The sequence below is a fragment of the Pseudophryne corroboree genome, chromosome 3, assembly GCF_028390025.1.
Source record: "Pseudophryne corroboree isolate aPseCor3 chromosome 3, aPseCor3.hap2, whole genome shotgun sequence".
Lineage (NCBI taxonomy): Eukaryota > Metazoa > Chordata > Amphibia > Anura > Myobatrachidae > Pseudophryne > Pseudophryne corroboree.
Window position 1 is genome coordinate 23,415,346 of NC_086446.1, and position 11,720 is coordinate 23,427,065.

Below are 11,720 nucleotides of genomic sequence, written 5' to 3' on the forward strand. Positions count from 1 at the left end.
TGGTAGTGTCCGAACAGTTTCTCCTTAGACGTAAAAATTCCCCTTTGGGGATGTTTTCAACTGTCGGTGGGAAATGAGCACTAGTCTGATGGAGTACACTATTGGAGGCTGTGGCTTTGCGGAATAGTTTAGTGTGCACCTGTCCCGTCATGTCTTTATACACAGTGAGATCCAAAAATGGAATGGATACTTCACTTATGTGGTGGGTTAGTTTCAAATTCAGGTTGTTATGGTTTAATATATCGATAAATTCTAAGAGAGATGTTTTATCTCCTTCCCATATCATGAAGATATCGTCGATATATCTCCACCACACCGTAATGAATTGTGTGTATATCTCATTTTTTGGGTTGTGCACCATCTCTCTCTCCCACCAGCCTAGGTATAAATTGGCATAGGTGGGGGCACAAGCTGCCCCCATTGCAGTGCCCCTAATTTGGAGGAAAAAGCGGTCATTGAACGTGAAGTAATTTCTTGTCAGGACAAAAGTTAGGAGTTGAATCAAGAAGTCGTTGAATTCGTTCTGTCCCTCCATGTCCAAGAAGTATTTCACCGCCCGTAGTCCAGCTTCATGATCTATACTGGTATATAGGGATTCAACGTCCAAAGTCACCAACAGATGTTTCTCTTCTAATTTGACATCGTGAAGTCTCTGTAGTACATCCATTGTATCCTTTAGATAGGATGGAAGCGTTAGGACATGCTTCCTCAGGTGGAGATCTAGGAAGGTGCTTGATTTTTCCAAAAGCCCATCTTGCCCAGATACAATTGGTCTACCTGGTGGTGTGGTGATGTTTTTGTGAACTTTGGGCAAGAGGTACAGTGTGGGAGTCTTAGGATTGGTGGGTAATAGATATTTGAATTCATGATTTGTAATTGTACCTGTTGATTGCGCATTATTTAGAATTCTCTTCAATTCTGTTGTGTATTTTTCTGTTGGATTGAAAAATACTGGCTTGTAGCAGTCTTGATCTCCTAGTTGCCTCATCGCTTCCTTGATATACATATCTGCCGGCCATATTACAATATTTCCTCCTTTGTCCGAGGGTTTTATGACTATCTTTCCATGATCTGATTTCTGTGAGTGCTTGTCTTTCTTGTTTGTTGAGGTTGTCTGTTCTGTTAATCCTGATTTTAGATTTCTTGTGTATATGATCAAGATCTCTAGAGATGAGTTCCTGAAAGACTCTTATTTCTGGGCAGATGTTCTCTGTTGGAAAAACACCACCAGGTAGACCAATTGTATCTGGGCAAGATGGGCTTTTGGAAAAATCAAGCACTTTCCTAGATCTCCACCTGAGGAAGCATGTCCTAACGCTTCCATCCTATCTAAAGGATACAATGGATGTACTACAGAGACTTCACGATGTCAAATTAGAAGAGAAACATCTGTTGGTGACTTTGGACGTTGAATCCCTATATACCAGTATAGATCATGAAGCTGGACTACGGGCGGTGAAATACTTCTTGGACATGGAGGGACAGAACGAATTCAACGACTTCTTGATTCAACTCCTAACTTTTGTCCTGACAAGAAATTACTTCACGTTCAATGACCGCTTTTTCCTCCAAATTAGGGGCACTGCAATGGGGGCAGCTTGTGCCCCCACCTATGCCAATTTATACCTAGGCTGGTGGGAGAGAGAGATGGTGCACAACCCAAAAAATGAGATATACACACAATTCATTACGGTGTGGTGGAGATATATCGACGATATCTTCATGATATGGGAAGGAGATAAAACATCTCTCTTAGAATTTATCGATATATTAAACCATAACAACCTGAATTTGAAACTAACCCACCACATAAGTGAAGTATCCATTCCATTTTTGGATCTCACTGTGTATAAAGACATGACGGGACAGGTGCACACTAAACTATTCCGCAAAGCCACAGCCTCCAATAGTGTACTCCATCAGACTAGTGCTCATTTCCCACCGACAGTTGAAAACATCCCCAAAGGGGAATTTTTACGTCTAAGGAGAAACTGTTCGGACACTACCACTTTCAAGGAAAAATGTGATGAACTTTCATTCAGACTTAAAGAAAGAGGATACAGTGGCAGATCTATCAAAAAAGCAAAACAACAAACCTTATCAACAACAAGGAACTCGCTAATTTTTTCCGGTAGACAGAAAGAGGGAGAGAAATCCACATCAGACAACAAATTGAGATTCGTAGGAACATTCTGCAGAGAATGGAAGGAAATTAGAGACTCCATTGAAAAACATTGGCCAGTACTCTTTCTAGATGATGATCTATCGAAAAATCTTGAGATCAAACCCTCCATGAGCTGGAGACGCTCAAGTAATTTAAAAGATCACCTAGTTTCTAGCCATTTCTTCAATCATCCCATACGACCACAGACCATCAAGGGATCTTACCCATGCGGGGAATGCAAAGCATGCACTCTTATGACAAAAACCACCAGCATCAAAGACAGATATGGAAACATAAGGAATATCAACCAGTTCCTCAACTGCAACTCAACAGGGGTGGTCTATTGCCTTGTTTGTACTTGTGGACTTCGGTACGTAGGGATGACAACTAGAAAATTGAAGCTTCGGATTCTAGAACACGCAGGCACCATAAGAAACAGTGCCACGGATATTGCCAAGATGAGAAAATTAACATCAGTGGCTAGACATTTTCACCATCATCACAAGAGCAATCCTAAAGAAATGACAGCTTTCGGCCTAGAACAAATTAAACTGGGAATACGAGGAGGAGACCTAACCCAGCAACTCCTTAAAAGAGAATCAGAATGGACCTACAACCTCAACAGTCTGACACCCCATGGTCTCAATGAATACATTAATTATGGGGTTTTCATATAATCATACCATTAAAAACCATATAAATTTCAAAAGCTTAATACTTTTTGGCTCCCTTTAAGTTACCCACATATTTTCCTTTATGCATACCACATAAATTATCCAATCATTATACCAATTGTCTCCTCTCTTATCACTTACCTCACAAACTAGCCCTTGCGGCCTGTGCATCCACACTTATCCCTATTGTGCACAACCAATCTCACTATTGGCCACCCTCACAGGACACTCTAAGGCCATACTCACCATACACATATTAATAACCCTTGTCATCCCTCCTTAAAGATACCATACATAATAATATTTATTATTAATTTGTCACTTACAGTCACCCCCTTTCACGTATATATAGCTCACAATTCCACTCTTCTTTTAATATTAAAATATATATATATATATCTCTCATCACAATCATCACTTTCACATAAACCTTTCATGATAATCACAATATCTATTCCAATATACATATATATTAAGGAATATTTTCCCTTAGTATCAGCTTTCTATTATATGTAGTGATCATTTTCTCTACACAGCTACAATTTTTGCTATTATTATTATTATTATCATTATTATTATTACCATTATTATTATTATTATTATTATAATTATTAATATTGTTATTTATATCCTATTTATTTTTAATAATATATCTTTCTCTTATTTAAATTTTCTTATCACTTCTGTCATTATTTAGTATTTCTCTTTACTCTTAAGCTATGCTATTACAAGCATTTTCCTGTTTTTATCTCAGCTTAATTACAGGGCACACTATCAACAGCCAATATATACCCACATAGTTTCAGGCCTTTTTTTCTTTTTCTTATTCTTATTATCTATTTAACTTTCAATATTAGATCAAACGTCTCTATACATCTCCACTCGCCTCTGCTTTTTATTTTTATTATTATATCCACATCCCAATTATTATCGTATCAGCCTCCCCCTCGCCTAATGTAACCAGCCGTCAACAGCATTTCAGTATCCATGACGACCACCCGACTCAGACATTCCGCCCCCTAAACGAGCGTCATACGTCAGACGCTACTGGGCAGTGTATCTCCCTTCAAACAGCCGAATGTCACGGCTGTGAGCGGTGGAACGCATTGCGTTCCTATGACTACGGCCCTAGCCGCTACGTCATTTCCGGAACCGGCCCCAGCCGCTACGTCATTTCCGGAACCGCCGCAATGAGACGCCGCGTTCTCTCTAATCACCGGCGGCCATTTAGGTAATTAATATTACCTTATATATACCCTCATTTTTAGCCTTACAAATCACCAGTGAACAAGCCTATCCTAAAGGTGAAACGGTCCGTCTGGTTTACTAAGTGGGATTCAGTGGGACTGCGCAGCCCACCCCCAGAGAAGGAACACTTTGGTCTAGTAAGCGCCCTTTTTGGGCAACAAGATCCTTAAACATCTTTCTCCCAACTGCTATCATTTAAAAAAATGCTTCTTGGTTACTAAGCTATGTGAATATATGCATCAATTGGTTGTGAGAGTATAATATCCTTAGTACAACTATGCATTCCTTTTCTTAACCAGGTGATAGCCTAACCTCTATATTAGAGGCACATGTCTGTTACAAAGCAAAACAAGATAAATGTACCTTTTTTTTGCATACTAATAATCTTATTTTATTGACATTTACTAGTGATACATCTATGTGATCATTAAGCAATATTTAACTATCACCTTTCAAGTACCTCTCTGTTTATCAGCATTTTTATGCTTTATACTCATTAAGCTATTTTGTTCTCAAATTTCTCTTCACCATTTACTGTGATAATGTGCATCTATGTGTAATCAATAGTACTCTTCACTGTACAAATTGGAAATCAATCTATTATAGGCCAATAATTGTAAAGAGATCATTGAAAGTACATGTTCTATCAGCAATATTAGCATAAAATTATTTCCATATGTTCTCCCAAATATACAGTCTACAATTTTCATGCTCTCTCATCCACTAACCTGGACAGCAGAAGCATCTTGGTAGTCATACTCTCTCATTCAGCAGATTACGGCCATACTCCACAGGATACGCCTGATCCCGTTCGATCTTGGAAGCAAATCTGTGGCAGGCCTGGTCAGTAACTGCGTGGGGGACCAGCAGCGAACACCAGGTGCAGTAAACAACCCAGCTGAACAGCAGAAGTAAGACACCCCCTCTCATAACCTCATCTTCTTTTTTCTTTACCTAATCTTTTCTTACTATTTAATTCAGGGTCCTCTTACCTAATAAAGTATATATGTAATATTCTACTCTGCATAAATTACTTCTATTAACAGATTTCTTTATTATACACATTCTGCTTTGTCAGCACATATCCATCATTTATAGACTTCTTTGCTTGTAGCATAAGTCGAATGATACCATATTTACCCAGTAAAAGCCTTTCTGGGTACACGGCTGCCTAAACATAGAGCAGTAGGTGTAAAGTAACCCTTATAGGCAACATTTCAATTATTTAATTATTTAATTATTTAATTTATTTAATTTGTCATATTATATTGACCCCCCTCTCTTTTTCACTTGAAAGCAATCATAACGCGGAGGTAACCAAAGCACATCTCCTGTTGGGATCTAAAAATATATAATTTGTTATATCTTACAGATAGACCATCTTTCATTTTACTACAAATATTTTTCACCAAGGCGTTCATTACTATATTTATTTTGTCAAAATTGACATAATTGTTTTGTATAAACTTATAAACCATGTCACTTTAATTAATTTTTATATATAATTATTAAAAGTTACGTTTTAGATGTCTAATTTTTGATTAAGAGTGCCCCAACATAGAGTCTTTCTTCTCTTCTTGTAAATACCTTAAAATTACTGACTCTGGGAGCACCACCGACTAGTAATTGTCACACTCTGTGTACATCATCAGTTTAAAGTCGGTCACAGACCAAGAACCCTTTTTAGGTCTAGGTCTGCACGAATAACCTGTTGCGGAACTATCCCTATAAGATTTATCTGTATTGTATCTCACCTGATCTGTATTATATCTCACCTGATCTGTGTTATATGTCACCTGCTCTGTATTATATGTCACCTGATCTGTATTCTATCTCACCTGCTCTGTATTATATGTCACCTGCTCTGTATTATATGTCACCTGCTCTGTATTATATCTCACCTGATCTGTATTATATCTCACCTGCTTCTGTATTATATCTCACCTGATCTGTATTCTATCTCACCTGCTCTGTATTATATGTCACCTGCTCTGTATTATATGTCACCTGCTCTGTATTATATCTCACCTGATCTGTATTATATCTCACCTGATCTGCATTATATCTCACCTGATCTGCATTATATCTCACCTGCTTCTGTATTATATCTCACCTGATCTGTATTATATGTCACCTGATCTGCATTATATCTCACCTGCTTCTGTATTATATCTCACCTGATCTGTATTATATGTCACCTGATCTGTATTATATCTCACCTGATCTGTATTATATCTCACCTGATCTGTATTATATGTCACCTGATCTGCATTATATGTCACCTGATCTGCATTATATGTCACCTGATCTGCATTATATCTCACCTGATCTGTATTATAGCTCACCTTCTTCTGTTTCACACTCACAATTCAATTAAGGATTCACTTTAGTATGTAAGCTAGGGTTAATTCTGACACAAATTACCCCTATTACGTGTCCATGTGGTAGGGAATATAGAGTGTAAGCTCCCCTGGTGGGACTGATGTGAATGACTAAATATTCTCTGTACAGTGCGGAGTAATATGTATGTACTATATAAAGATCTGTGAATAATAATACAGTTATTTTATCTCCAGCAGATGGAGGTACAAGCAGGAATGACTTGGAGGGAGATCTCATCTTGTCTGCAGATACTGACATAGAAGATAACATCACACAGGATTCTCCAGGAGACAGCCCCGTTATGCTAAATATACATCCAGTACCTCTCAGTGCAGCTATGTCACCTGATCCCTCTAACTGCGAGGACTGTTCTCCTGATACTTCAGATTCTGTTACACATCGTGCAGCTCATACACCTGATAATAAATTTCCCTGTTCCGAGTGTGGGAAATGTTTCACAAAGAAATCAAAACTAGTTGCACATCAGCGAAGTCACACAGGAGACAAATCATTTCCATGCTCTGAGTGTGGGAAATGTTTCCCATATAAATCAACTTTAATTATACATCAGAGATATCACACAGGTGAGAAACCATTTTCATGCTCTGAGTGTGGGAAATGTTTAACAACTAAATCAAAACTTGTTAATCATCAAAGAATTCACACAGGTGAGAAACCATTTCCATGCTCTGAGTGTGGGAAATGTTTAACAACTAAATCAAAACTTGTTAATCATCAAAGAATTCACACAGGTGAGAAACCATTTCCATGCTCTGAGTGTGGGAAATGTTTTAAAACTAACACAGATCTCTTTAAACATCAGAGAAGTCACACAGGTGAGAAACCATTTCCATGCTCGGAGTGTGAGAAATGTTTTACAAACAAATCAGTTCTTGTTAGACATCAGAGATTCCACACAGGTGAGAAACCATTTTCATGCTCTGAGTGTGAGAAATGTTTTACACAGAAACCAGCTCTAGTTAGTCATCAGAGAAGTCACACAGGTGAGAAACCATTCCCATGCTCTGAGTGTGGGAAATATTTAACAACTAAATCAAAACTTGTTAATCATCAAAGAATTCACACAGGTGAGAAACCATTTCCATGCTCTGAGTGTGAGAAATGTTTTACACAGAAATCAGCTCTAGTTAGTCATCAGAGAAGTCACACAGGTGAGAAACCATTCCCATGCTCTGAGTGTGGGAAATATTTAACAACTAAATCAAAACTTGTTAATCATCAAAGAATTCACACAGGTGAGAAACCATTTCCATGCTCTGAGTGTGAGAAATGTTTTACACAGAAATCAGCTCTAGTTAGTCATCAGAGAAGTCACACAGGTGAGAAACCATTTCCATGCTCTGAGTGTGGGAAATGTTTTACACACAAATCACAACTTTTTAGACATCAGATTTCCCACAGTAGAAAATAATTACTGGGTAGAAACAAATGAAAGATGCAGCAGACAAGGAGTGTGGTTTGTATAGTGCATTATGTCGTGGATTGGGAAACCCTTTCTCCATGTCACACATACAGTGCATGGAAAGTATTCACATCGCTTCACTATTTCCACATTTTGTTATGTCACAGCCTTACTCCAAACTAGAATGAATATTTTTTTTCCCTCACAATACCCCATAATGATGTGAAAAAAGTATTTTTGAGATTTTTGCTAATTTATTAAAAATAGAAAACTAGAGACTTCCGGTTCCGGTGCCTGCATGAGGAGACGCTGATCTTTACAACTCTCCCGCACCTCTGAATAACGGGCCGCACAGAGCCTCCGTCCCGCCGTAGATAGCGGCGGTTTTTGCAGCAGGCTGAAGGGGAGAGTGTGAGGCATCACATGGATAAGTTTTTATCCGCATCTATGCCCCCCAAAGTTCACAAACCCAAGTCTGGCCGCCGGCAGTCGGAATCCAAGATGGCCGCCGCGTCTGCAACTCAGGTGGGAGCACATGTTGCTAACAATGATACACACTCACAGCATGCCTTGCACCCTTCACAACCTACCCCAGACACCCCTGTACCTGCCTCTGATAGCCCTGTTACATACTCAGACGTGGTAAAAGCAGTGCAGGTGGCTATGGGGCCGATTATGGATGCACATTCAGCCAAACTGCAACAGGCCATACGTGATATGAAATCACAAGTAAAGCAGCTTTCTAGAACTGTGGTAAACAATGAGCAACGCATTGGGGAAACTTTCCAAGATGTTACTGAGCTCAAAATACAATATGAACAACTACAGAAATCCCACTACCAGTTACAAACAAAGGTCGATGCCCTTAAAAATAGGTCACGACGATGCAATTTACGTATCGTGGGGTTGCCTGAGTCATTGAAAGGCCCTGAACTGTTTACATTTCTGCAATCTACCCTGCCTGATTTGCTGGATATTGGAGAGGATTGTATGGGTTTAGTAGTAGAACGGGTACACCGCTTAGGTCCTCCGCGGTCTGGCCCGGACAGCAGACCCCGTGTAGTCATTTTCAAAACTCTCAGTTTTGTGCACAAGGAGGCCATCTGGGCAGCGTCACGACACAACAGGGATCTTAAATGGATGGGCTCCCGACTGTTTATTTTTCAGAACTATTCTTCTGAAGTAATGAGAGCAAGAAAAGACTTTGCACCCCTCTGTACTAAGTTGGTGAAAGACAAAAGGAAATTTGCTTTGTTGTTTCCAGCACGTCTCCGTCTCTTTGAAGGCAATGCATTTAAAGATTTCTCCACAGTCGGTGATGCGGAGGGATACTTGCGTGAACTTACTCAGACAGATTACAGCCCCTCTGAAGACCCGGCTGATCTATAATGTATCCTGAAATGTGGTAATAGTTGGTCTTATCTATCCCTAAGGAGATACCCACGTGCAGTCAGACCCTGACCTTTGTGTATACACACATACAGCCTTGGCCGGCAAATTATGTACGCCTTGCAGTCTCCTAGCTAACAATACATTTGCCCTTTTTTCTTCCTTTTTGTTTTTTTTTTATCTCTTGTTAATGTTGCTAGACTGTCGCCTTTCACCGGCTTAGACCTCACTCACGGTCTCATTGCTCCTTTTGGTTAAAGGTTTACATACTTGTTTTTTTTTTTTCCTTTTTGCAATCTCTGTTTTGAATGCAATTGGCCGCCTATAGCTTTATAGCCATAATGATTAAGGGTATAGAGATTTACATGTTGGTTTAGACAGTGCTTAGACATGTGACCCTTATATATCCCCTCTGGCCGCTGTTTTGCTTTTGATCTATAATGGCTCTGTGCCTAACCCCCATATATACTAGTCTATGACTCATTATGTCTTTTATTATGGAGGTTAGGAGCACCAATCTTGTTCTGCTTTATGCTCATTGGAGTTTACCCGTATGCTAGTTTGACGCTGGAAGATTCAAATCCGGAAGTCCACCTCGCCTGCGTGCGTAACATAGGAGTGTACTTCCGTATCGGAATACATTTACTATGTTTGTTCCCCCAGTTGTTCCTTCCCACCCCCCCTCTTCCCTTTTGCAACTCCGATTTGATTGTATCCTTTGTCTTATTATCATGTGGGAGGTTTTCAATGAGTAGGTTGGAAATATATTTTGCATGTTTACCTTTATATGGCCTCATATATGGCTAGTCTAACATTAGGTTCCCTCAATGTTGGTGGCTTTCATTCTCCAGTAAAGAGGAAGAAGATATTAATATACCTCAATAGAACAAAAATTGATATAGCTTACTTACAGGAAACTCATTTATTACCCCATGAAATGTTAAAGTTAAACACACTACGCTGGAAAGTCCTTTTATCTGCCCCATTCACCTCTAAGGCCAGAGGAGTAGCAGTAATAGTGAGGGCGTCATTAGCAACCGTGGTGCACTCCTCTTCAATAGACCCTCAAGGTCGCTATATAATCGCCGATGTATCAGTTGACCAATCTAGATATATATTATGTAATGTATATGCCCCAAATGTCTATTCTAAGGACTTCTTTATGAAAATTGTATCTAAATTATACGCTTATGGTACTGTCCGTATTCTCTTCGGGGGAGATTTAAATATAGTAGCATCTCCGCAGATGGACGTTTCCTCTTCTACACACAACAAACGTCGAGCCCCACAAGTAGGCATACCATATATTCTTCAGCAACTTCAATTAGTAGATGCGTGGAGAGCTGCTCATCCTTTAGAACGTGATTTCACTTGTCTGTCTGCAGCTCATAGTACTCTTTCCAGAATAGATTATATTTTTATGTCTGAGCATTTATTTACACGCCTCCTGGATTCTAACATAGAACCTATTTGTGTGTCTGATCACTCTCTGTGTTGGATTAAATTTGCTCTGGTCACTGATAAGGGCCCATTTAAACAATGGCGTTTCCCCTCCCATTTATCTCACTCCTTAAAGTTTAGAGCTGCATTGGAAACCGTATGGATTAATTATCAATCTGATAATGCTGATATCGCCTCTTCCTCCCCTACACTTTTTTGGCAAGCCTTTAAACCTGTACTTAGAGGGGAGATTATTTCTTATTGTGCTCATAAAGACAAATTGTTTCGTTCCTCATATGTAGAATTGCAAACCAACCTGACTGCAGCTTATCAGACATTTAAAACTACACCTACCTCAGCCAATAAATTAGCATATTTGTCACAAAAGGCAGCTTTTGATAACATGCTGTCCCAGGCGGAATCTAAATATTCTTTTAACTCTGAAAGTAGAGGAAGAAACAGCAGAGCGCCTATAGTGTAGTATCCCTTAGGTTAGTTGTTGTCACACGCAAGAATAATCCTGCATACCGGATTACGGCTTGACTCAATGCCTATTGATCCCCGTGGTCTTCTAGTCCATACCTCCGTTGGAATCAGATTAAACAATGGTTTTAGGCGTATCAGTGTAAACACTTAAGTCCTTGTCCTCATCAGAGGGTGGCAGTCATCTGGATACCTTTTACCATACCCACGCTAAAATCCTCCACCATGACATCCCGGTCTACAAGCAGCCATCTTTTAACTCTGCCTGCAAATTCCATAAACATGGCAATAGGTCGGGGAAGCTTTTATCCAATCTACTTAGGGGCCAACTCACTTCTAATACAATTAAGGCTCTTAAAGATAAGAATGGTAAAAACACTTCTGGTGGTAAGGAAATATCCAATGTTTTACACGCCTTTTACTCTAAGTTTTATGCCTCATCGGACTCTAACATTGAAGAGGCTGCTGCCTTTTGGGACAAGGTTACCCTCCCTCGCATGTCCCTAGATCAAGCCTC

The 11,720-nt window shown here is 39.5% G+C and overlaps 1 protein-coding gene across 1 annotated transcript in view; it reads left to right on the forward strand.

Annotated features, from left to right (window-relative positions):
• Nucleotides 1-9,442, forward strand: part of LOC135057086 (uncharacterized) — a 220,000-nt gene extending 210,558 nt beyond the window's left edge. Inside the window, 1 exon segment of the mRNA XM_063962985.1 lies at nt 6,663-9,442. Coding sequence (XP_063819055.1) covers nt 6,663-7,900 — 1,238 coding nt within the window. The 3' untranslated portion in view covers nt 7,901-9,442.
• Nucleotides 9,443-11,720: the final 2,278 nt, after the last annotated feature.